The sequence below is a fragment of the Schistocerca cancellata genome, chromosome 2 (genome assembly GCF_023864275.1).
Source record: "Schistocerca cancellata isolate TAMUIC-IGC-003103 chromosome 2, iqSchCanc2.1, whole genome shotgun sequence".
Lineage (NCBI taxonomy): Eukaryota > Metazoa > Arthropoda > Insecta > Orthoptera > Acrididae > Schistocerca > Schistocerca cancellata.
The window spans coordinates 1,042,702,850-1,042,730,775 of NC_064627.1; the positions used below are offsets into that span (position 1 = coordinate 1,042,702,850).

Below are 27,926 nucleotides of genomic sequence, written 5' to 3' on the forward strand. Positions count from 1 at the left end.
TACTATGTTTAGAAACTGTATCAATTTAGGATCTACTTTGTATATTTCCAATATCTGTAGTAACCATGAGTGGGGTACACTATCAAAGGCTTTTTGGTAATCAATGTATGCGTAGTGTAGGGACCTTTGTATGGTTTTAGCTTGATATGTCACCTCTGTATCTATTATCAGTTGCTCTTTACATCCTTGTGCTCCTTTGCAGCAGCCTTTTTGTTCTTCATTTATAATTTTGTTCTGTGTTGTATGTGTCATTAATTTCTGTGTGATGACTGAAGTTAATATTTTGTATATTGTTGGTAGGCATTTTATGGGGCGATATTTAGCTGGGTTTGCTGTGTCTGCTTGATCTTTAGGTTTCAGATAGGTTATTCCATGTGCAAGTGTATCAGGGAATGTGTATGGGTCTGCAATGTAACTGTTAAATAGTTTAGTTAGATGTGAATGTGTTGAGGTGAACTTCTTTAGCCAGTAATTTGCTATTTTATCATTTCCAGGGGCTTTCCAATTGTGAGTAGAATTAATTGCTCGGGTGACTTCATGTTGCAAAATTATCACTTCAGGCATTTGTGGTATCATCTTGTATGTGTCTGTTTCTGCTTGTATCCACCATGCATGCCTGTTATGTTGTACCGGGTTTGACCATATGTTGCTCCAGAAGTGTTCCATGTCTGTTATGTTTGGTGGATTGTCTATTTTAGTGTGTGTGTTATCCATTGTTTGGTAAAATCTCTTTTGGTTTGTGTTGAATGTTTGGTTTTGTTTCCTTCTATTTTCACTTTTTTTGTATCTTCTAAGTCGTTTGGGCAATGCTTGTAATTTCTGCTTCTTTTCATCTAATTGCTCTATTGCTTCTTGTTGTGAGATTTTACCTAACCTTTTTCGTTTTTTGTCTGATATTTCATTTCTTATAAATTGTGTTAGCTGTCTGATGTCTTTTCTCAGTTTTTCTATTCTGATCTGTAGCCTGTGTTGCCATGCTGGTTTTGTGGGTTTCTTCTGTGTGTTGGTTTGTTCTGATCTCTGCCTAGTGTGTATATTTAGTGTAGTGAGTGCTCCTGTATAAACCAGTAGTTGTAACTCTTCCATAGTTGTGTTTTCATTTATTTTGTTGTGTATGATTGTGTTGATAGTTTTTATTGTTGTTTTGACTTGTGGGTTATTTGGCGGTCTATGCAAGAATGGTCTAATGTCTGTAATTGTGTCTTTGTATTCTATATATGTCAGCTGAAATTTCTCTTCTATATCTAACACGTGTGTCTCTTCGTGTTCTATTTGTGCTTGTTCTGGTGGCTGTCTTAAGATTTCGTTTTCCTCTGATTGTTTAATTGATGCGTGTTGGTCTTTGTTTGTTTGCTCTGGGATGTTTGAGTCCATTACTGTATTTTCTTCTTCTTCTGATTGCACATTATTTTGTTCCAGTATTTGTTGTACTTGTTGTTTGATGTTTTCTATTTCTGACTGGGGTATCCTGTTATTTTTTATTATTACATGGATCTGATCAGCTAGTCGTTGTTCTGTTAAAAATTTTAATTCCGGGTATCTGGTAATAAATGTTGTGTATACTTGTGATCTGTATCCAGTTGTGTTGGTTCCTAGGTTTGTTGCTTGGTAATAACAGAACATGAGATGTCGATTAACTTCATCTGACCATCTCATTCTCTGTCTTTGTTTTCCTTCTAGGGTGGTTGCAGGAAGCATATCCTGCAAAACACCTCTATTTGGATTTAAATCATTTTCCAGTTGGCTAACAGTGTCGTTACCATTGTGGGCGGGCATAGGGTTCAAGCGTCATCCCCGACCATGACGGCGCTTGTCCGAGGCTTCTTTAGTTCTGTCCTGAACCAAGTAATCACACTAAAAGGGAGGTTAGCCCTATTAGTGGTTTGTTCTTTTCGTCGCCTTTTACGACTGGCAGAACATACCGGAGGCCTATTCTTTTCCCGGGCCTCCACAGGGGTTATTATTATTATTATTATTATTATTATTATTATTATTATTATTATTATTATTATTATTTCTGGCAGAATTTAGAACTCCTGGAGACACTATATAAAATATGTATGAAAAGCAAATCAAAACTTCCTTATGAAGAGTTAATTCACTGTAGTCAAAAACACAAGGAAAGGTACAAAATCACTGACTTTATCAAGAAATTTGTTGTGATTATCTTATGTAATGACATTGGAAAGAAAAAAATATTCTTCAACGTTTTCAAATGTACTTCGTGTTGTGACTGCGACCAGGATGGTCGTGGACTAGCAGTAACAGAAAGCGCGGTGGGACCTGTGGAGCGGCCCACAAACAACAACACAACATGAAAGGATGGACACGACCAACAAAGGACAGAACGAGTACATAAAAATTGAACAATGGAGTCACCAGGAAACAAACACATCCATTCGTACACAGAACAAGAAAGTAAGCTGTCTAGCACGAAGCGAGGTGTAAACCGACATACGCGAGATTAGACTGGCTGGTTGAGCGTGAGGCAGGCACTTATGTACGCTATTGAGGGCACCACTATTGGCCGCTGGAACCACGTGATCCACTGTGGCGCCCTCACACTAAAAGCGGGCCAGGAGGCGCGTGCCGCCACAGCTTACGGCGCGATGGTGCAGAGACCTCTATGGGTCTTCGAAATCCATGACGTCTGGCGTGGATTCAAATTCCGCGGCGCATGTTACCAGATCCCTCCCCCCTGAAACTTGCGCGTAGGGGCGGAATCGCCCTGGATGGTGCTGAGGTGGACAGCAGTGGGAAGAGGAACTGGGCATGGGGATGAAGGGATGCCCGAGGTATCGATGACAGCCGATCCAGAGTCCATGGCAGGGGAGGGAGCCGCCAATCCACCCGGAGGTGGAGAGGGCTGGTGGCAGGACCACAGGGAGATGGCTACGGGGGGCTGGGACAGTGATTCATGAACCACGTCCATACCCAAAGGAGGTAGGGAAAGAGGCGGTGGCACGAGTCCCATGGCAGCACGAGGGCGGAGCTGATTATGATGGCGGTGCTCCAACCCTTTTGACGTCTGCACCGACATCACATGCCGCCCATGGGTCGCGACGACAGTGGCGGGTGTCCAATCCACCTTGCGCCATAGTCACGGGTCCACATGGCCGTGCCAGGGGCATACCGCTGCGAGGGCCAGGAGTGGGGGGCATCAGCAAATGTAGCAGGGTCTGCTGCTGTCACCCATGAAGGAGCTCTGCCGGACTGCGCCCGTCAATGGGCGTAGTGCGATAGGTGCTCAAAAACAGAGTGAGGGCCGACGTGGTTGGAGATGTGTCAACCGCCTTAGTCAACTGGTGTTTAAAAGTGCGGACAAGCCTCTCCACCGCGCCATTGGACAAAGGGTGGAAAGGGTGGCTACGGATATGTTTGATACCATTGGCCTGACAGAAGTTGTGCAAGGAGGATGCTGTGAATTGGGGACCATTATCAGAGACCAACGTGTGGGGCAGGCCCTCAATGGTGAGAACCTGGGCAAGGGCCGTGAGTGTAGCCTCCGTGGTGGTGGGTGCCATTCGGACAACATATGGGTATTTGGAGTAGGCATCAATGATGAGTAATCACATGGACCCCAAAAACTGGCCCGCAAAATCGATATGGATGCAATTCCAGGGCCGGCGAGGCACAGGCCAGGGTGCAAACAACTGAGTGGCCTTGCCTGGTGACGCGCACTGACAGTTCACCCACAGACCAGGCGCTCAATATCACCGTCGATGCCAGGCCAATACACATGCCGGTAAGCCAAACTTTCATACGGGACATACCCCAGTGCCCGTGGTGTAACAAACTGAGCACCCGAAGTCACAATTCCGGAGGGATGACCACCTGGTGGGCATCCAACTCCATGGCCAACAGAAGAACATCATCGACCACGGAGAGCCTGTGGGACAGGTGGCGCCAGGGGCTGGAATCGGACTCCATCCAACGAGTAACAGAGGACGGCCACCCGTGGACCACATACTTGAGAACCTGCCACAAGACAGGGTCGCGGCGGGTAGCCGCAGCACTGTCGACAGCCATAAGAGGAAAACTGTCCAGTGCATCCCGGTGGGCGGAATCAAGGTGAAAGCAGAGGACTTCCTGTTGGTCAAAGGCAGGATTGGGGCCTGCTGGGGGACATGACAAAGTGTCCGCATTAGCATGGTGGGCGGTGGGCTTATACCAGATGGTGTAAGCATAATTACGTAAAAACAATGCCCAGCGCTGGAGACATTGAGCCATCCACTCGGGAAGAGTGTAACCAAGGGTTTGTGGTCCATCAGGAGGGTGAACTTTGCCCCAAAGTGATAGGCGTGAAATTTTTGGACGGCGAATACGATTGCCAGGGCCTCCTTTTCAATCTGGGAGTAGTTCTGTTGTGCTGGGGTCAACGTCTTAGAGGCGTAAGTGATGGGCTGTTCGGAGCCATCAGCAGCCCGGTGCACGAGGATGGCCCCAATGCCATATGCCGACGCATCAGCTGCCTCAACCAAGGGGCAGTCCGGAGAGAAGGGAGTAAGGCAAGGGGCGGACTTTAGCATTGCCTTTAAACGGAGAAAAGCCTGGTCACAGGCAGGAGTTCAAACAAAAGGTACCCCTTTGCGACGCAAGTGATTGAGGGGTTGAGCAACGGAGGCAGACTGGGGCAAGAACTTTAAGTAATAAGTAACCTTGCCCAAAAACACCTGCAGTTCAGATAAGTCCTTGGGACGAGGAAGGGCCTCAATGGCCGCAACATTACGACCCAAAGGGCAAATGCCATCTTTGCTAAGCCAGTGGCCTAAGTATTCCACTTCCGGTTGAAAAAAACAACCCTTGTCCAGCCGACAGCATAGACCAGCAGACTGCAGAGTGTGAAATAAGGCGCTGAGGTTTTGCAAATGTTCCTGGCGCGAACGCCCGGTGACTAAGATGTCATCCAGATAATTCGCACATGCGTGGATAGGCTGTGTAAGCTGCTCCAGGAATTGCTGGAAAATGGCCGGCACCGAAGAGACACCAAAGGGAAGGCACTTGTACTTATACAATCTGAGAGGCGTGTTGATAACCATTATGTTCTGAGATTCGGCATCCAAGGGCAACTGGTGGTATGCCTCAGCCAGGTCAATCTTGGAAAAATTCTCTCCCTCGGCAAGCTTGGCAAGAAGGTCTTCCTGTCAGGGAATGGGGAAAGTGTCAATGAGGGACTGAGCATTGACTGTAGTGCTTCCCCACACAGCCGAAGGGACCCATTAGGTTTCCGTATGACCACCAGTGGTGTCGCCCATGCACTATAAGTTACAGGCTCCAGCATGCCAGCAGCCTGGAGCCGATCAAGTTCCTGCTTGACCACTGGCTGTAAGGCCACTGGAAGGGGCTGGGCCTGGAAAAAGTGAGGCTGTGCATCTGGCTGTAGGGTGATGTGCGCCTGAAAGCCGGAAGCACATCCATGATCTGGTGCAAAGAACGACGCAAAAGCAGAGCATAGATCATCCAAGTCCTGAAAGGGAACAGCCGTGGAAATGACCTTAACTTCACCAGCAATTGAAAAGCCAAACATTTGAAACACATCCAGGCCAAAAATATTCGAAGCCGACGGATGGTCGAGGACAAAGAGGGTAAGGAGCCATGGAACACGCGTGTACATCGCCTGGACGATGAACTACCCATGAAGGGGAATGAACCATCTCCGTAGGCGACCAAACAGCAAGAGGGAGGCGACAACACAGGAGAGCACAGCCATGTATGTGTCACCATATTAATCAGGGAGATGGTGGCCCCAGAGTCGACCTGAAAACTGACATCCTCTGTGAAAATGCAGAGCATGAGGAAAAGCTCCCATGCTGATGGGTCATCCTGTGGGACGACCGATTGCAGAACACAGATGGTATCTTGAGGCCCAGGACTGGATAGAGTTGAGCGACTACAACAAACCGATCAATGTGGCCCTCCTTGTTACACAGCATGCATGTTTTCCAGTGGTGGGGACAATGAGCCCACGAATGGGCAGTAAAGCACTGTGGGCAAGATGGGACTGGGCCGCGCGACCGGCGACAAGGGGTGGCCGAAGGTGCCATAGAGACATCGGAACACAAAGAGTCCCGACGGCGCTGGCCCCTGTCAGCCGGGCCACGTTGACGTCGCGAGGGCGGAACTCGCAGTGATGCTGCGATCGCTGCCACCTGCGGTTGCGCCATAAGACGCTCATTAGCAGCTTGAGCAATTTCAAAGGAGTGGGCAATGCGGAGAATCTCTTCCAAGGAGGGGTTGTCAAGTTTCAATGCCGCAGTGCAGACCTCAGGGTCAGGAGCTAGCTGAACCACTACATCCCGGATCAGGGAGTCCACATACGAAGCCTTATACTGCTGATTGGTGCACGTAAAATCGCATCGACGGCTGAGACCCTGCAAGTCCGCGATCCAAGAATGATACGATTGACCAGGCTGTTTATGGTACTGGTGGAACTACAGCCAAGAGGTGACTACATGGTACCATTGGGAATAATAGTTTCTCAGCAAGAGGCAGATCTCCTGGAAAGAGAGAGCCACAGGGTCAGGCAATGGAGCCAACTTGTTGAGAAGAAAGAATGTGTCCAGAGAAGCCTAAGACAAAAACAACGACCACTGTAAGGAGTCGTCCGTGACTTTAAAAGCCGTGAAATGTTGTTTCAGACGACGTAATTAGGTTTCCCAGTCCTCTTTAGCATCATTAAAGGGTGGAAATGACGGCAGATGCAGAAAGCATCGGACACCCGAGGACACTGAAGCTGGTGTGGTAACGCGTCCCGGGCATCGACTTTGTCCATTAGCAACTGCAGCAACATTTACCTCATCACCAAAATGTTGTGACTGCGACCAGGACGGTCGCGGGGTAGCAATAACGGAAAGCGCGGCGGGACCCGCGGAGAGGCCCACAAACAACAACACAATGGGAGAGGACAGACACGACCAACGAAGGACAGAACGAATACAACAAGATCAAACAATGGAATCATCATGAAACAAACATGTTCACTCATAAACAGAACAAGGAAGTAAGCTGTTTAGCGCGAAGCGAGGTGTAAACTGACGTACGCGAGATCAGAGTGGCTGGCTGAGCACGAGGCAGGCGCTTAAGTACGCTATCAATGGCGCAACTATTGGCTGCTGGGACCACGTGTTCCACTGTGGCACCCTCACACTGAAAGCGGGCCAGGAGGCGCGCGCAACCACAGCTTACGGCGAGATGGTGTAGAGACCTCTATGGGTCTTCAACTTCCATGACGTCTGGCACGGATTCAAATTCCGCGGTGCATGGTACCAGACTTTGACATACTCATTTCTATGTTTTCAGCTCTACAGGAGAAAAATTGCTATAAAGATAGGAAAAGAAAAAAAATTGAACTCACCTTGGATATGAGTCTCTATAAACAAGGGTTGGAACGAACATGAAATACACAAAATGATTGAAGTCTGGAAGTAGCACATCTGTGGCTTCAGTATGAGGCTTGAACATTTTAACTTTTGGTACTTTACTTCTTAAAAATGCATAGCTCTTCATTATCATTCGCACCTGCAATACAAAATGTAAGATTAACAAATAGTAAATAAATACAAAATAATATGATAATGAAAAATTCTGGATGGAATGTAAGTATTACTGAGAGAAATCCATACTATGTAGAAGAAAGTATGACCAGTGTACAAGCACGTGAAAAGATCCACCACACAACTGAACAGAAGGAAAGAGCAAGTTTGGTTTGCATGTGTATAGAAGTCAGTTAATGTGGATGTTGTGACGATCGTTTAATTTACATAGTTGAATAACACCATGGTTTGTGCCAATGACTATTGTTGCAATTGCACATGCTTCAAACTGTGTAATCCAGTTATCACATGGTCTGAGACTGGTTGTGTCCATTGTGATGTAATGAACAGAGATTCAACTACTGAATTATATGATACATCCAATTACAAAACATAACAATACACTAATTTGATTACATGGTTGCATATTAATGGTCATGTCTTGAGTTTCAACTTACACTAATTATTATTTAATATCATTTGAGACAATATAGAAAATGCCTCAATAAAATTTTTGTTCAAGCCTTATAAAACGAGAAATGCTCATGAAGTAAACATGCATTGATTACTGGTCTTAAATACATCATGGTATAGTGTATTTTGTATAGAAAAATTAGGACAGATAAATGGAATTACCATTATTGTAGGCAGGCAAATTATTAATTTAATTCTTTTGAAAATCTGTATGTTTTCATACTGTCATAAATACCGATTATGTAATATCCAACACACAAAGCCTCCATATTTTATGAAACTAATTATGAAGAACACATTTATGATTTATGTAGAGCAAATGACACACTTAAATGGTTTTGTACAGTTTTTTCTCTACTCTAAATTATACAAATTATTGATTGTAACAATACTGTAAGCACCAAGCATCATCTAAATCTTATTTTAAAAATGGCAACTGTGGCTGTATGAGAGTAGAAGTTGGCAGTTGTTAATGTTACAGAATGAACAGCAGTAGTTATTAACATTATGAAATGGAGTTCAAGGCAGTGTGTGAATTAGTTCAAGTCCTTTTAAAGAATAGTTCAGAAAGTGGGTTGAATAAATGAACGAACTGTCTGTTACTTGGTGTTGGACTTTTTGTTTCAAGAAGTTACCCTCTGCCAATTAAAACTTAGGTACCATAAATTTCCTAAATTACTGTTACTGAATAATACATGATTTTATGAAGTGAACATATATGGGCAACAATGTATTTCAATAATCAATACTATTAGCTAAGTATGGACCTCAAATGTATAAATTCCTGTTCTAAGAATTGTATGATTTGCAATACACCTCAGTCAGTACCTGAGGCACATCAAACTAAAATTGTAATTTTTTATTTAATTCATTTGCATGACAAGAGGAATGTTGTATTATCCAAGTGGGTGGTTTGTTCATGACCATACCAAAATAAAATTGGTGCTGAAGTAAATTCGGTAAATGACATGGAATTTTTTGTGTGTGCCCTGTCCCAGATGAAGTAAGCAAAGCCAGTAACAGGCCTGGAGAAGCAGTTGCTGCGTGCAGATCATGCAACTGTATCTTTCACAGAGAGAAGACCTGTAGGGCAAGTAGAGGGGACCAGAAAAGTATGCACAGGATAGGAAGAGGATTTTGCAGAGGTTAGTTAGATAGGCGGGTACCACTGTGCTAAGAATTGGGGAAAATGTTCTTCATTTGAGGGCAGGGCAAGGAGTTATCAAACCCGTGGTGGATAACATGGCTCAGTTGTTACAGGCTTGCGTAGCGCCAAGTAATGAAAGGAAATTCCTTTGTTGCTTTTGGCCTGCATGAAATTTCTGTTGTGTATTGGTTCTGTACATCACAGTTCACGTAAAATATACTTTCATTTTAAGCATTAACGAGTATGTATAGTGGTGTGTAAGTGACAGAACCCAAGATTATGAGTGGGAATTCAGCAGTGCGGTAGTTGAAATTGATGTTTGGCAATCCAGATTTAGTTTTCCTGTGATTTTTTAAATTGCTTAAGTTAAATAGTTAAATGCAAGAATGGCTCCTTTGAAAGGGCATTACTGTTTTTTTTCCATCCTTACCTAATCTGAGCTTGTACACTGTCTTTAATCATCTCATCATGCCATTAAACCTTAATCTTCCTCCTTTCTAAATGGTTACCAGTGTCTGCTAGGTGTTGCATAACCTACTTTGCACAGTAATTTACACCCACTGTTTTGCAGTCCTAATACCTTATTGTACTTGTTTCCTGTTCACAGCAAAAGAGATTCAAAAATGGTTCAAATGGCTCTGAGCACTATGTGACTTAACATCTGAGGTCATCAGTCCCCTAGAACTTTGAACTACTTAAACCTAACTAACCTAAGGACATCACACATATCCATGCCCGAGGCAGGATTTGAACCTGCAACCGTAGCAGTCGTGCAGTTCCAGACTGAAGCGCCTAGAACCACTCAGCCACAACAGCCAGCAAAAGAGGTTCTTTTAAGTCCAAAAATTCATCTGCATCCAGTTTTTTTTGCTAACTTGTGAGTAAAGTCATTCCCCTGCCATTTGTTTTCCATCTGCGTCCAAAAGAATTACACAGAGTTTCAGTTAATGTGATTTTTAATGTCTATTTCTGAAATATGTAGCCTGTTGTTATTGGTTTGAAAGTGAATAGAGGGCTTACTCTCAGGTTGATAATGAAACTGTGCTACAAACCTTTTATGACACTTTCTAACTTTTAGCTTACTGTGACTTATACAGTTTGCTTTGAGATCTTGACCAACATGCTGCTGTCACTGTCAAACATTGCAATTAAAAAATTATCTTTAAAAGTCTTTGGAAGATCACAATCAGATAAGTACTTTGTACTAAGCCGTGAATTGTGCCTTATCTGTAATTCTTTCACTATAAGCTTACTTTTTCTTAAATCCCTGTTGACAATATTTTTTGTGTAACATTGTGTGTTATTTTATGGATCTTCTCACTATGGACCTACTGGAATGAGAAGTACATCTCATTTAATCTCTAATCTCATCTGAAGAAGTTCACATGAAGTATGATTTGAACTTTACTACTACTTCATTAATAATTATGTATGCACTACATACAGAAGTGTCACAAATTCACAGACTGCAATACTTACTTGCTCACAAAGAATGATCATAGCTGAGATAGGAGGTAACTGATTGTATTGTATAACACATACTGGCAGCACCAGAAAACCAATTTTGTAGGCAATTAGAACAATCAGAGCACTGTTGTCCAGAAGTTTTCTCTGATATCCTGTAAGTAAACTGATGAATAAGCACATGCATAGAATTCAACTTTCTAGTATATCAGTAGGAAAGTACATACACATAACATTCTTCATGTAGCTTTATTTTGTAATTCACATCAATACCACAGAAAGAGCGATTCTGGATTGAAAAATGAGGATTAAGACTCAAATTTACACTTACGGAGCACAGGAGATATAAATTTCTGGTACGTAATACCTCAAGATGTATATTACAGGAATCAATACTGTTATTGTCGAATATCAGCTCTAGACTAATTATATTACACTTCTGGCACCGTGTCTGCATTCTGCTAGTTTGCTTACCCTTGGCCCACAGGTCTCTCTCCACCAGACTTTTTACAGATATCATTTGGCGTGTTGTGGACATGATACGATTTACAAAGACTCTGTTGATACTGCTATTGTCACAGGCTCCATGAGCCACACTTACAAGCAATGCATGCTTCAGGAAATCTGTGTCACTGCTATCAAGAAAACACATTTCATCTGCTTATCACTATCATGGATGCGCTCCCAACTGCTAGATATTTAAGATGGAGTGCAACCTCTAGCAACAGCATGCAATTGCTCACTCACTTCCAGGCCAGGAGCCAGCTACAATTCATAACACATCAATATGAACTTGCTGAGACCGGTGCACACACTCCACTCTATACCACACTATGTACACACTGCTTCATGGTATGCCATACAGAGTGACCCTACAGACACTGTTCCTACAGCCACTAGGGATGAGGCTTCCCTACAGAATTGTTGTTATACCACTGGACTTCACTCCTGTTACTTTTAAGTGATCATGAACAACCTTTCAGTTGCTAGCCAAACCAACTTTTTGTGAACTTGTGCCATGAATAAATTGTTCTGAAGTTCAACCTGCAATTATTGACAAAAGCTTCCATCACCCACTACGGGTCTTAACTGTTACAATTATAATTTATATTCCCATGCATATGATAATTTTCATGTACACTGAAACAAGCTGGCCATGTTGCCTTTTGCTTTGTAGCTTGCACCTACAGAGAAGCCTTTCATTCAATGATTTAAAGGTTCTTTTAGAAATTATCTTAAAAACACAGGAATTTCTAATTACTGGTTCTTATTGTTCGTGGCTGGATGGATGAATAAGTGGCCCAGACTACCAAGTCATCAGTCCCTTTCTTCTCAAACAGGCAAAACCCAGTGGAAGAAAGACAAAAGATCTACAAAAGGTCAACAGAGGTGAGATAAGGAATGAATGGAAGAAAGGGAGCCAGAGGAAGAAAGGCATGCAAGGTGCATCATCTAAGAAGCAGCCAGAGGCTCCCAATAGCAATAAGGTGACAAACATTCCCCACTCTCTGCCATTTACCAGAGGTACTCTACTCAGAAATTACCCAAGAAAGACTAGCAACATAGACAGGGCAAGAGAAGCACAGACAGGTGAACAAGCCTGACAGATCACACGAGAGGGGAGAAGAAGAGTAAAAGAGCAGGCAGGATGAGGACCGGGTTGGGCCACCAAGCCCAGACAGCTGCAGCCCAGTCTGGGCAGATGTGGTAACAGAGTGTTCTGCCAACTGGTCAATGGGTGAATAATGTTGAATGGCCCTCCCTTAAAGGGAGGGGTAAAAGCCCCCTTAATAAATAAAATGCAAAATTAAGTCAGACAATGATGTATTGTCTCCTAACACCAGGAGTATTGAGTCAGGGAAATTTAAAGAGACCACTGCAGGGTGGCTAGTTGGGACAGTTCAGCAAAATGAGGACCACCATCCAATGGTATCTGCAATGACAGTGGTGTGGGTCCTCGTGACAGAGGAGATGACCATGAGTCAACAAAGTATGGCTGGTGCAGAGCCAGCAGTAGAGCCTAGAGCCTTTCTGAGAGGTCTGCTTGCAGGACCTCCACAGATTTGTAGTATCCTTTATCATCTGTAGGATGTTTGGTGAAGCCACTGTGAGCCATTCCGCATTCCAGATTCCTAAGACTTGATGGCGTAATACTGATCAGAGATCTGTTTCTGGAATACCAATCTCAAGAGTCAATTTGATGGTAGCCAGTTTTGCCAGGCTATCAGCAAGTTCATTCTCCAGGGGTCCAAACAAAGGTCACTGAGAATCCACATTGTAGAAGGGCATACAGGGAATCCTGGATAGCAGTGCCCAATGGATGGTAAGGGTAACACTGGTTGAGAGCTTGCAAACTGTTCAAGGAGTTGCTGCCTATGAGAGAGGACCCACTGGTGCAAACACTACAGCCATTTGGCAAGAAGCACAGTGCAGTATGTCCGATGTGAATACAAGTAAAGCCCATGTGACCAGCAACCGTCAAGCCATCAGTATAGACTACTTCTGAACTCTGGGATGTGTCCAGGAGGGAGAAAAATTGGTTGGTTGGTTTAAAAGGGGTGAAAAGGACCAAACTGCGAGGACATAGGTCCCTTGTTCCCAGTAGAACAATTACCCAAGCGAAAGAAGAAAACAAAAATGATGTACGGCACAATAACAGCAGAAAGGAAGAACCATAAGTGTGACAGAAGGACAACAAACACTACAATGGACAAAACCAGACAAGAAAACCACAGAGACACAAGAAACAGAGAGAGGAGATTAAAAACAAGAAAGCAGATTACCATGCCTGGCTGACCATGAGAATAAAAATGGAGAAGCCAGCCACCCTGCAACACATTAAAACCTCCACCCTAAAAGCTCTAGGGTGGAGGATGCAGAGGGACAAAGGACATGTGCTAAAACTCAGATCAAATGATAAAACCCACCCTCACAAATAAAACGTAAAATTAAAGCTGCTGTTGAGGCATTGTCACCCAACACTGAAGGTAGGGTGTTGGGAAAGTTAAAAGTCCCCTGCAGAGCAGATAAATGTGGGCAGCTCAGCAAGAGGTGGACAACTGTAATTTGGAAGCCACAGCGACACTGAGGTGGGTCCTCACGACAGAGGAGGTAACCATGTGTGAGCTACGTATGGCCAATGTGGAGCTGACAAAGGACAACTGATTCCCTGCAAGAAGCCCACAGGGAGGACTTCCATACATTCACAGACTCCTTAATGACACACAGTTTGTTGTGCTTACTGTTATGCCACTCTGTCTCCCAAAGCTGAAAACCCTTGCAGCATAAGGCAGAGTGCAGTTCAGTTTCAGAGGTGACCATCTCCAGGAGTAGTTTGCGCATAGCCTGTTTGGCCAGCCTGTCAGCAAGTTCATTGCCTGGGATTCCGACATGTCCTGGGGTCCACACAAACATCACTGAAAGACTGGACCATTCCAGGGCAGAGATGGACTCCTCGATGCTTGCTACCAAAGGATGGCAAGGGTAGCACTGGTCGATAGATTATAAGCTGCTCAGGGAGTCAGAACAGAGAAGAAATGACTCACCAGAACAGGAACGGATGTACTGAAGTGCACGAGATATGGCCACAAGCTCTGCAGTGAAAACACTGCAGCCAGTGGGCAAGGAATGCTGTTCAATATGGCCTCTTAGGACATAGGCGAAGCCAACATTACCATCAGCCATCAGTGTAAACAACTTCAGAGCCCCAGAACACGTCAAGAATCACGAGGAAGTGACAGCAGAGAGCGGCAGGGTTAACAGAGTAGTTCGGCCGAGGTGTACACCATGCAGGTGTAAAGGGAAGGACTCCAGTTCAGAGAGAAGGGATTGTACTCGAACCGCAATCGTGAGCCCTGACTTGGGCCACAGATGCAGGAGACAAACTGCCGCAGGTGGGAAAAGGAGACAGTAATTTCGATGCTCAGGAGAACTACGAATGTGTGCAATGTAACTGGGAGCAGTTGCACACGTCAGATCCGCAATGGAGGGACTCTGGCCTCCACCAGGACACTGGTCACCCGACTCATTCTATAAGCTCCCGCCGTCACTAGGTGGATGCCTTAGTGGTGCAGTGGGTTGAGTAAATGCAATGCTGAGGGCGCCGCCAAACTGTAAACCAGACTCCCATAGTCAAGGCGGGATTGAACAAGGGCACTGTAGAGCTGTGGCAGTGTAGAGTGATCTGCAACCCAGTTGGTGTTGCTCAGGCTGTGGAGAGCACTGAGGTGCTGCCAGCACTCTCACTTAAGCTGACGAAAGTGAGGTAGCCAAGTCAATCGGGCGTCTAAAACCAGTCCTAAGAATCGATACGTCTTGTGAAGAGCAATCATTGGATCCTTCAGCCACTGGCTGGTGTCCATTTGTAGACTGGTGGAAACCTTGGAGGGAAGTGTCCCGAGGGACCCCTTCCTGGCAAGAAAAGCTTGAGGAAGGTGATTCATCTCTGGCTGGGAGATGGGGACCAATGTCCCTGATGTTGGTGCATGGGAAGCCATCGATCCCAAAGTAGGTGTGGGTGAAGCAGCAGAAGGGAAGCCATCAACCATCCGGGGGAAAGGGGGGGGGGGGGGGGCAGGCATGGTATAGTGGTCCTGAGGGCCCTCTGTAGTAGGTGTAATGGACAGGAGTCATGCCACCAAAGGAAGTGATGTCATCGTAGTTGTAGCATATGACATTGTTTTACTTCATGGGTGCAACTGTACTTACTTCTTCTTGGCCCTTTGGTACATTAGTTTCTGCTGAGTCTTGTATTCTTTTATTTTCTTCTCCCTCAGAAAACAGTGCATTCTGATGAGCAGGGAGAATAGGTCTTTCCCAGTTGATACAGATGGGGGAGGGGCACCTGCAGTGCTCATCCACAGTCTCTACAGAAGGGGTTAGTCATTCAAGACTAACACATCTGCCTCCTCAATTTCAAAAACTTTAAACACTGCATTTGGGGGGGGGGGGGGTGGAGGGGAGCAGACGTGCAGTTTCACATTGCATTGGTATACCATCACCTTGACCTTTTCAGGCAATAAATCACACTCAAAGGCCAAGATAAAGGCACTGGTGGTGACCCAATTGTCCTCTGGTGCCCTATGTACATGACGAACTGTACACCCCATTGCTCCAAGTTGGCGCATAGGAAAATTATGCCCTGTACCATATTTAGTCTATTATGGGCAGCAACTGTCACATGTATGTCACCCACCATGTTCCAAGTAAACAGCATTCATGATTGGGCAGTAGATGCTGTTTTGATCAAAACTGACCAACTTTTCATTTTAGATACATTAAAAGAGGACTTTCCTCACACAGACTGCTTATGTTTGTCAGTAAAAAGGGATGAATCAGAACTGCATGAAAAGACAATGACATGAAACTTTGGTTTCATAACACCACTTGTAATCCACACATACATATTTCCTTCAAGAGATTTACTCATCAATCCTATAGTGCTAGTACAATGGCCATTGTTCACATCATGAATGGAGAAATAAACATGTGACTGGATACAGTTAAGAGCCATACACATTTAAAGGGAGTCTTATGATAAAGAAATCCAGCTACTGTAGCACATTGATTAATATTGGTGCAAGGGAGGTGGCGAGAGTGGGGAGGGGGTGTGGTTGGACTGCAACTCAGGAGAATCAGTATTCAGTTCCTCATCTGATCATTCTAATTTAAGCTACTCTAAACCACATCAGCCAAATCATACCTCAAACTGGTCTTACTAGGTGTTTTTTTCCCCATATCAACAAGATATTAAACTTTGTAACTTTCTCATCTCCACCTGGAAACCTTAATAAACTTTTTAGATTTCTCATCTTGTCTTACAGAAATGGTAAAACACAGTTGCAGGGTTTGTAATAATTATGTTGCTGCCTAAGTACTTTGAGTCAGTAAATGTATGTTGCTTCTTAAAAATTTCCTTTTGTTTGTCTATTGTTACTATCATACTTGCCGGTTGGCTACTGATATGAGTGATGTAACAGGACATTTTAATTATGTCTTATGTAAACCTCAAGAAAAAATCCACATAAACAAAACAAATAAACTCCAATTTGTTGAATGCTTTGATAGTCTACTGATGTCATCAACAGCAGCTCTACCATTTATCTATATATTTACATTCATAGATACAACAAAACGTTTTAAAGAACATTGCAACACTGTGGTAAGACCAGACCAGGTGGAAACATATGACACACAATTTGGCCGTACAAGACCCCCAGGCACCTGCAATAGTGTGTGTGTGCGCAGAGGACTTTGATACAGTAGTTCTGACTGTACATATACTTAAACTTTTTCAGCTTTCATCTTGCACCTGCATCAAGTGGTTAAATACCAATGAGCATTCAGTGGAGTTGTCCTCAGTTATTACCACAACAACTATTGTCCTGAGTCATTATCACAACAACTAAGGAGCATTTGATGACCGGCTCATAGGCTACCAACTACTTGATGTAGCTGGAAGCTCAAGAAAATTGTGGTACAGATGCAGGCTGGTGGGAGAACTACTGTGCTATGACTTTCTCCTGCACTTGCATGGGACCTGTGGTAGTAATTGAAGGCATTCCGACAGATGCGGCCCATTTGAATCTCTTTATGCTGTGTGTCTTTGCAATGTTGATGTCACCTTTCAGCAATACAGTTGTTCACATCTTGCAGCCAGAAACATGCTACATTGTCTTAATCAGGCATGCCCAGTGGTCAGAAAACTAAGGAAAACCGACAGTTCCGAGAATCTTAAACTTCCCCCCAATGTGATAAAATTAAAGGAAGATATGAATGATTTACATATTCTTTTTAGAGACATCAAACTGCAGTATTTCCAATTCAAATACAAAGCCTGTAGAGTAACCTACAAGGAAGCACTTAAGACATTAAAAACACAGATGTATGCAGAACTGATGAGGTAGTGCAGCAATGTTGGCAATACACCATGGGTTATAGTAAACAACAAAAGCAAGGGAAGTGACAATGCAGTGTTCACTAACATAATAATAAGAGCGAATGAAAAATTGCTGAGTAACCCAAATAAGGTATGTGAGAGATTCTTAGACCAACTTAGTCAGATGAGTAGGGAGCAAGTGTGTGACTCAGGTGCTAAAGCCCAGCAATGTCAGTAATTCACTCTTCCTGAGGTGTGTTACAGAACTGTAAATCCTGAAAACCATTTCCAGCTTAAAAGCAAATACATCTAGTGGCTGGTACATCTCAGCCCAATTTCTGAGAGAATGCAATAATGAATTAACAAAGCCACTACATCATTTAATAATTAGCTCTTTCAGTCAGGGGTCATTTCCTGATTTGTTAAAAGTCACTGAAATAAGACCAGTGCATAGAAAGGGAATACTTACTGATATACAACATTATAGGCCTATTTCAGTAACATCAGCACTTGGGAAGTGGTTGGAAAGGCTACTTCTTTTTCAACTTGAACCACATTTCTGAGAGTACAATCTACTAAAAAGTTCTCAGTGTGGTTTTAGGAAGGGCAGATCTACAATAACAGCTGTAGCTAAACTTTTTCAAATGGTACTGGATAAATTTAATGATAGAAACGAAGTTGTTGGCAACTTTTTAGATGTATCAAAGGCCTTTGACTCTGTAAACCATCCCATTCTTCTATATAAATTAGAAACTTACGGAGTCACTTGAGTAGCATTAGATTTTTTAAGATCCTACCTTGCTGACAGAAGATAATGTGTTAAACCATATCATGCAACTGGGGGATATACACAAACAAGTAAAATCATTTTATAAACTTCTTAACTATGGAGCCCCTTGGGGACGCATTCTCAGACCTTTTTTGTTTATTGTGTACATTAATTCTACAACATTCAAACCAAGTAAATTATGCTGATGATACCTTCTTCATAAGCTGGGGCTCTACAAAACACTTAGTAGGGCAAAATAATACAGATAACATTAGCCTCATCACTGAGTACCAGGTGGACAATCTCAGAAGAATGAGCAATACTGCAGCTGAACCAACAACAACACCAGGAGCTGAAGAGCCATCAGTAACAACATCAAAAGTGAATATACAGTCAGGGTCATCAAGGAAAACATCAGAAACAGTTTTAGAAAAGAAGGTATCCACAGTCAGCACCAAGTCACCACCAACATCCTATGCAAATATCTCGTCAAGTGCCACAAATCAGCCAGCCCACGACATCCAAGTGGAAACAGCAAAAAATGTGCAGCCACACTCCAAATCAGTACCACTGTAAACTTTGACAAGATCTTCAACACGAAAACGCAGACCTCCAGCCTACAGCCAGGATTTTTTATGGGCAAGAACACCAGTAGCAGCAAACCAAAGGAAAACAGATGCAGAGCAAAATCTTCATGAACCAAAACTACAAGAAAACCCGGTGAGTGGTGTCAAAAATCACTCCATTGGAAAACAGTCACTATTATCCTTTAAAATATTACACCATAATGTGCAGTCAATGTTTAATAAGTTACTAGAAATAGATCTCTTCCAAAAAACAAAGTCACACTGTATTACTGAACACTGGTTAACAGAAGACAAAATTTAAAAAACGCCACTTGGCGCATTTACTCTAGCTGGTTATTCTTGTCAGAACAAAAGTAAGGAAGGTGGTACAGCAATCTATGCCAAAAAAAAAAAAAAAAAAACAAAAAAAAAATTTAAGAAACAAAAGACTCACAAAGTACAGTAATATGCAAATAGAAACAGACTTTGAATTCTCCTTAATTATCTTAACAGACTATAATCTATTGATACTGAATGTATATAGAGCCCCTGATGGGAACATCCAAACCTTCCAACACTCCCTCGAAGCACTACTCACAAAAATTCACTCACTAAACAAAAATCTATTAATAAGTGGAGATTTTAATATTGACTTCCTCACACCTGGTAAAAACAAAGATGAATTGTTGAATATTACAAATTCATTCAACCTATCCCCAACTGTAAACACACCAACCAGGATCACAAAAAATTAAAAAACAGCTTTAGATCAGATTTTCATAAACGCAGACGAAGGACACCACTCAATCGAAGTCATCAGCACAGGTTACAGTGACGATGAAGCCCAAATACTAACAGCAAATTTAAATTACATAGGACAATATCCCACAATAACTAAAATGCAAAGGCAATTTAATGATGATAATATAAGGCTTTTTAACTATCTGTTAAGGGCTGAAAACTGGGCAGAGGTCTATAAAGAAAATGATGTAAACTACATATTTAATTCCTTCCATGAAATATTTCTCCACCACTTCAATACTGCATTCCCACTAAAATCCAGGAAAATTGGAAACAAACACACAAACTCATGGGTAACAAATGGGATAAGGATTTCCAGCCAAAAAAAGCGTGACTTAAAAAATCACATGAAACACCATGATGTCGATGATCAGTTTAGGTCATATTGTAAGACCTATTTTGCAATCTACAGAAAAGTTATCCAACAAGCAAAAAAATTATACAATGATAAATTTATAAAGGAATCTAACAATAAAATGAAAGGCTTGTGGACAGTTGTAAAAAATGAAACAAACAGTAAGCAGCATGTTATAAACAAAACATTAAAACTAAACCTAATTGATGAAGTCACATCAGATCCCCAAAAAATAGTAAATGGTTTTGATGACTATTTCAGCAAAATAGCAGAAAATCTGATAAAGAACATCTGCCACAGACCAAATACTCAACATCAAACACTAATAGAAACCATACCAGAACAGGCATCAATGTTTCTTCACAAAGTCTCCAATACTGAAGTACTTACAGCAATAAAAGGACTAAAGAATGAGTACTCCAGTGGTAGTGACAACATTCCTGATTTAATTGTAAAGAAATGTGGAGAATCCATTGTAGAACCCCTAACCCACATAATAAATGCATCCTTTCCAAATGGAGTTTTCCCTGACCTACTAAAGACTTCTAAAATTACCCCACTTCACAAAAAGGGCTCTAAAAATGATGTAGCCAATTATAGGCCCATAGCACAACTCAGCTCATTCTCAAAAATATTTGAAAAATTATTTTACACCAGATTGGAAGACTTTACTGATAAACTATCCTTATTAACAAAACACCAGTATGGCTTTAGAAAGCAAAAGACAACTACCACAACTATCTATGAATATCTCAACAAAACCTTAAAAGCACTGGATAATAAGTAAATCACTACTGGTATCTTTTTAGATTTATCCAAAGCCTTTGATGTAATTGACCATACCATACTCCTTAAGAAGTTAGCAAATAAAGGTATAAGAGGAATTGCTAACAAATGGTTAGAATCTTACCTGTCAAACAGATTTCAAAAAGTTGAAATTAATTTTGAAAAAAAGGAAACAACCACCCATCAATCTACTGTCCACTCCTCTGACACAATGCGTATTAGATATGGTGTGCCACAAAGCTAAATCCTGGGACCCATACTGTTTTTGCTATACATTGATGATATACGCACGAAGCTTGCTACAGGACATACCACACTATTTGCCGATGACATGAGTATACTAATAACAGGTACTGATACAGAGGACCACAACCAAAAAATTAAACCTTTTATGTTGTCACTCAGCAAATGGTTCAACGAGAACAAACTGATTATAAACATACAGAAAACAACGTACATCAACTTCAGACTCTCATCCCAAAAACAAGAAATGCCTGATGTGATTTTAAATAACCATGAGCTTATGTGTGTGGACTCTCAAGTTTCTTGGCATATGGCTTGAAGAAAATCTTAAGTGGGAGACTCACACAAATTATATCTCAAAAAAGCTATCAACTGTGTGTTACATTTTAAGGATGCTCAAAAAATCAGTCACAAAATCTGTTCTCATACATGTATATTATGCTTACTTCCATTCTATATTACAGTATGGAATCATATTTTGGGGGAACTCACCTGGAGGTAGATATATTTTCAAAATGCAAAAAAAAGGCAATACACATAATAAGTAATCTAAGACATAACGAATCATGCAGACAACATTTCAAAACAAATGGCATTATGACACTGCCCTCTGCTTACATTTATAATATCGTCTTATTTGTCAAGTCATACCTGTTAAACAGTGAGTGCACACTAAAATTCAATGGAGATATTCATAACCATGCAACAAGGCAGCAATCTGACCTACATATGATTCAGTCCAGAACTACCTGCTACCAAAAAAGTGTTTTAAATGTTGGGATACAAATGTATAATAATTTACCAAATGAAATCAAAGCAACAAAGAACCCAAGAGCCTGACACATAAGTTAAAAAAATATCTCTTGGACCATTGTTTTTATGCAGTTGATCATTTTTTTGAAAGGGGTTAAAATTGTAAATAATTTTATGATAAATGTTCAATTAGATCTGAAAATTATATACTGTGCATGTCTATGAAATATACTGGATTATTATATACTGTGCATGTCTATGAAATACACTGGACTACTTTACTATTACATTTGTATTGGCTGTTTGTATTTTACCATACAACATTTGTATTTACTGTTTTATTAAAGATAGCTAACTTCCTCATTGCAAAATAATGTAAAATCAATTTATTAAAAATTACTTGCAAATATGTTCTCTTGACCTGCACAATATCGTATGTACAACCTTACAATTCTATGATTTGTATTAACTGTTTTGTTTAAGATAGATAATTTCCTTGCTACAAAATAATGTAAAAATCAATTTGTAAAAATTACTTGTAAATAGCTCTCTTGACCTGTCCAATATCATATGTACAGCTGTACAATACTATGATTGCCTGGATCAATAAAAACAAATACAGAAACAAATTGGCACTAAATAAGGATAAGGCAATTCTGATAAGAGTTTCTGCTAAATGATAAATGAAGACAAGTGGATACTGACCAGAGTTATCAGTTGAAACAACTGATAAACATAAATTCCTGGGTATTATAGTAGACGAACATCTTATATGGAAGGAGCACATGTGTTATATGTGTAAAAAAAAGTCTCCTCTAACACCTACCTGCTAAAATGCTTTTCTAGCATAATAGCACCACCTCTCTTACAAAAAATATATTTTGGAATCATACACTTCCACCTACAAAATGGTATGGAGATGTGGGGTGGGGCACCATTGGTACACATGGATAGGGGTTTCAGAGCCCAGAAAAGAGCAGTTAGGATAATAACTAATATTAGTAAATGTCAGTCCTGCAGAGAATCCTACCTTATGTATTACATACTAACAGTATATTCATCATATGTTGTCAGGATTATACTGTTTGTAAAATAAAATATGGAGCATAGTATAATCAGTTGTGAATCCATAATTATAATACAAAAAATAGAGAGGACTACCACATAAAATTTACTAATAAAAGAGTAACCGATCACAGTCTATTTTCTGCTGGACGACATTTTTATAACAGACTACCAAATAATATAAAACTATTAAATGGAAGCATATCTGAGACAAAATTAAAGCAATTGTTAAGTGATATATGTTTGTACTCCATCAAGGATTTTTAATGTTGTTTTGTATAATTTATCTTTATTCCTAGCTCTTATTAATGTTCATATATTTATAAACAGACAATGTCAATGACTGTAAAAGTTATTATGGACAAATAAACCAATTATTATTATTATTATTATTATTATATCTAAAAAGAAAGATGATGAGACTTACCAAACAAAAGCGCTGGCAGGTCGATAGACACACAAACAGACACAAACATACACAAAATTCTAGCTTTCGCAACCAACAGTTGCCTCGTCAGGAAAGAGGGAAGGAGAGGGAAAGACAAAAGGATTTGGGTTTTAAGGGAGAGGGTAAGGAGTCATTCCAATCCCGGGAGCAGAAAGACTTACCTTAGGGGGAAAAAAGGACAGGTATACACTCGCACACACACACATATACATCTGCATATACACAGACACAAGCAGACACTTGTAAAGGCAAAGAGTTTGGGCAGAGATGTCAGTCGGGGCGGAAGTACAGAGGCAAAGATGATGTTGAAAGACAGGTGAGGTATGAGCGGCGGCAAATTGAAATTAGAAACTAGTGGAGATTGAGGCCTGGCGGATAGCGAGAAGGGAGGATATGCTGAAGGGCAAGTTCCCATCTCCAGAGTTCTGACAGGTTGGTGTTAGTGGGAAGTATCCAGATAACCCGGACGGTGTAACACTGTGCCAAGATGTGCTGGCTGTGCACCAAGGCATGTTTAGCCACAGGGTGATCCTCATTACCAACAAACACTGTCTGCCTGTGTCCATTCATGTGAATGGACAGTTTGTTTCTGGTCATTCCCACATAGAACGCTTCACAGTGTAGGCAGGTCAGTTGGTAAATCACGTGGGTGCTTTCACATGTGGCTCTGCCTTTGATCGTGTACACCTTCCGGGTTACAGGACTGGAATAGGTGGTGGTGGGAGGGTGCATGGGACAGGTTTTACACCGGGGGGCGGTTACAGGGGTAAGAGCCAGAGGGTAGGGAAGGTGGTTTGGGGATTTCATAGGGATGAACTAAGAGGTTATGAAGGTTAGGTGGACGGCAGAAAGACACTCTTGGTGGAGTGGGGAGGATTTCATGAAGGATGGATCTCATTTCAGGGCAGGATTTGAGGAAGTCTTATCCCTGCTGGAGAGCCACATTCAGAATCTGATCCAGTCCCGGAAAGTATCCTGTCGCAAGTGGGGCACTTTTGGGGTTCTTCTGTGGAAGGTTCCGGGTTTGAGGAGATGAGGAAGTGGCTCTGGTTATTTGCTTCTGTACCAGGTCGGGAGGGTAGTTACGGGATGCAAAAGCTGTTTTCAGGTTGTTGGTGTAATGGTTCAAGGATTCCGGACTGGAGCAGATTCATTTGCCATGAAGACCTAGGCTGTAGGGAAGGGACCGTTTGATGTGGAATGGGTGGCAGCTGTCATGATGGAGGTACTGTTGCTTGTTGGTGGGTTTGATGTGGACGGACGTGTGAAGCTGGCCATTGGACAGGTGGAGGTCAACGTCAAGGAAAGTGGCATGGGATTTAGAGTAGGACCAGGTGAATCTGATGGAACCAAAGGAGTTGAGGTTGGAGAGGAAATTCTGGAGTTCTTCTTCACTGTGAGTCCAGATCATGAAAATGTCATCAATAAATCTGTACCAAACTTTGGGTTGGCAGGCCTGGGTAACCAAGAAGGCTTCCTCTAAGCGACCCATGAATAGGTTGGCGTACGAGGGGGCCATCCTGGTACCCATGGCTGTTCCCTTTAATTGTTGGTATGTCTGGCCTTCAAAAGTGAAGAAGTTGTGGGTCAGGATGAAGCTGGCTAAGGTAATGAGGAAAGAGGTTTTAGGTAGGGCGGCAGGTGATCGGCGTGAAAGGAAGTGCTTCATCGCAGCGAGGCCCTGGACATGCGGAATATTTGTGTATAAGGAAGTGGCATCAATGGTTACAAGGATGGTTTCCGGGGGTAACAGACTGGGTAGGGATTCCAGGCGTTCGTAAAGTGGTTTTACCTTTATCTCTCCCCATATATTTTTATATTTATTTTCATTTTCATTTCAGCCTCATGTTCCACTTTCCACCTTCTAGTACCATGTCACCCTCACAACACCTCCACAATGACCCCATTAAGTTTTATTTACATTCCCTCCGCAAACATGCCTTCGCCCTAGCCAGATTACACTCCCATATTTTATTTTCTCAGGCTTGTCTGACATTTGGCATCACCCCCAAAGGCCTCACACTTAAAGTTCCCATCTCTGGCTGCAACCCTTCTTTCCATCACTCCCTATACCAGTTCCAAACTGAACAATCCATTGCCCTCACCCACCTAATCCTTCACCTACACATCCACTCAGCCAATCAACACACCCATCAACTCCTATCCTTAATAAAAGTCCTCAATCTTTCCTCTCCCACATCCACACCGGTTGTTCAGAGCATCCTCCTACAGGCCAACCACAAATTAGAGCAGCATGCCACCCTCCACCTTAAAAAACTATCCAATCTCCTGGTTTCCCACCTCCGGAAAGGCAACTCACTCACCCTTCACAACTTTCCCAGCAAACCTCAACCTTCTCTCATTGCACACAAACCCAGTCTCTCCCATCTACTCAATCTCCCACTTCCAGCTCCACTCCCTTCAAAACCTCAAAATTCCAATCAACACAATCTGGAACCACAACATCCCAATTCAGTAGTTAACCTTTCCTCCAAACCTCTCTCCCAATCCGAAACCTCTGTCCTATCCAAAGGCCTCACCTTCAGCCCCACTACCAGATTTAACCAAACAGCCCTCGTCAAAGATTTACTGTCCTACACCCGTACTCTCTGCTGGAAATATCACTTTGCCACGAAGAAAAATGATCGTAATCCTACTCCTAATGATCCAACTCCCCAAGACACTATCCAAATTGAACCATGCCTGGAACAGTTCCGTCCTCCGTCACAGCGGGACCCACCTCCTCTTCCTCAAAATCACCCTCTCCTAAAATCCTTCTTAAAAAACCTTAATCCTACTCCCAACATCACCACTGCTGAAGCCCAGGCTATCCGTGATCTGAAGGCTGACCGATCCATCGTCATTCTTCCGGCGGACAAGGGTTCCACGACTGTGGTACTTGATCGTCGGGAGTATGTGGTTGAGGGACTGCGTCAGCTTTCAGACAACACTACTTACAAAGTTTGCCAAGGTAATCCCATTCCTGATGTCCAGGCGGAGCTTCAAGGAATCCTCAGAACCTTAGGCCCCCTACAAAACCTTTCACCTGACTCCATCAACCTCCTGACCCCACCAACACCCCGCACCCTACCTTCTTCCCAAAATTCACAAACCCAATCATCCCGGCCGTCCCATTGTAGCTGGTTACCAAGCCCCCACAGAACGCATCTCTGCCTACGTAGATCAACACCTTCAACCCATTACATGCAGTCTCCCATCCTTCATCAAAGACACCAACCACTTTCTCGAACGCCTGGAATCCCTACCCAGTCTGTTACCCCCGGAAACCATCCTTGTAACCATTGATGCCACTTCCTTATACACAAATATTCCGCATGTCCAGGGCCTCGCTGCGATGAAGCACTTCCTTTCACGCCGATCACCTGCCGCCCTACCTAAAACCTCTTTCCTCATTACCTTAGCCAGCTTCATCCTGACCCACAACTTCTTCACTTTTGAAGGCCAGACATACCAACAATTAAAGGGAACAGCCATGGGTACCAGGATGGCCCCCTCGTACGCCAACCTATTCATGGGTCGCTTAGAGGAAGCCTTCTTGGTTACCCAGGCCTGCCAACCCAAAGTTTGGTACAGATTTATTGATGACATTTTCATGATCTGGACTCACAGTGAAGAAGAACTCCAGAATTTCCTCTCCAACCTCAACTCCTTTGGTTCCATCAGATTCACCTGGTCCTACTCTAAATCCCATGCCACTTTCCTTGACGTTGACCTCCACCTGTCCAATGGCCAGCTTCACACGTCCGTCCACATCAAACCCACCAACAAGCAACAGTACCTCCATCATGACAGCTGCCACCCATTCCACATCAAACGGTCCCTTCCATACAGCCTAGGTCTTCATGGCAAACGAATCTGCTCCAGTCCGGAATCCTTGAACCATTACACCAACAACCTGAAAACAGCTTTTGCATCCCGTAACTACCCTCCCGACCTGGTACAGAAGCAAATAACCAGAGCCACTTCCTCATCTCCTCAAACCCGGAACCTTCCACAGAAGAACCCCAAAAGTGCCCCACTTGCGACAGGATACTTTCCGGGACTGGATCAGATTCTGAATGTGGCTCTCCAGCAGGGATAAGACTTCCTCAAATCCTGCCCTGAAATGAGATCCATCCTTCATGAAATCCTCCCCACTCCACCAAGAGTGTCTTTCTGCCGTCCACCTAACCTTCATAACCTCTTAGTTCATCCCTATGAAATCCCCAAACCACCTTCCCTACCCTCTGGCTCTTACCCCTGTAACCGCCCCCCGGTGTAAAACCTGTCCCATGCACCCTCCCACCACCACCTATTCCAGTCCTGTAACCCGGAAGGTGTACACGATCAAAGGCAGAGCCACATGTGAAAGCACCCACGTGATTTACCAACTGACCTGCCTACACTGTGAAGCGTTCTATGTGGGAATGACCAGAAACAAACTGTCCATTCACATGAATGGACACAGGCAGACAGTGTTTGTTGGTAATGAGGATCACCCTGTGGCTAAACATGCCTTGGTGCACAGCCAGCACATCTTGGCACAGTGTTACACCGTCCGGGTTATCTGGATACTTCCCACTAACACCAACCTGTCAGAACTCTGGAGATGGGAACTTGCCCTTCAGCATATCCTCCCTTCTCGC

At 42.8% G+C, this 27,926-nt stretch overlaps 1 protein-coding gene across 1 annotated transcript in view; it reads right to left on the minus strand.

Moving 5' to 3' along the window:
* Positions 1-27,926, minus strand: part of LOC126163021 (sterol O-acyltransferase 2-like) — a 239,914-nt gene that overhangs the window by 54,564 nt on the left and 157,424 nt on the right. Inside the window, exons 6-7 of the mRNA XM_049919891.1 lie at positions 10,633-10,772; positions 7,355-7,518 (exon numbers count right to left, since the gene is read on the minus strand). Coding sequence (XP_049775848.1) covers positions 7,355-7,518; positions 10,633-10,772 — 304 coding nt within the window. The remainder of the gene's footprint in view (positions 1-7,354; positions 7,519-10,632; positions 10,773-27,926) is intronic.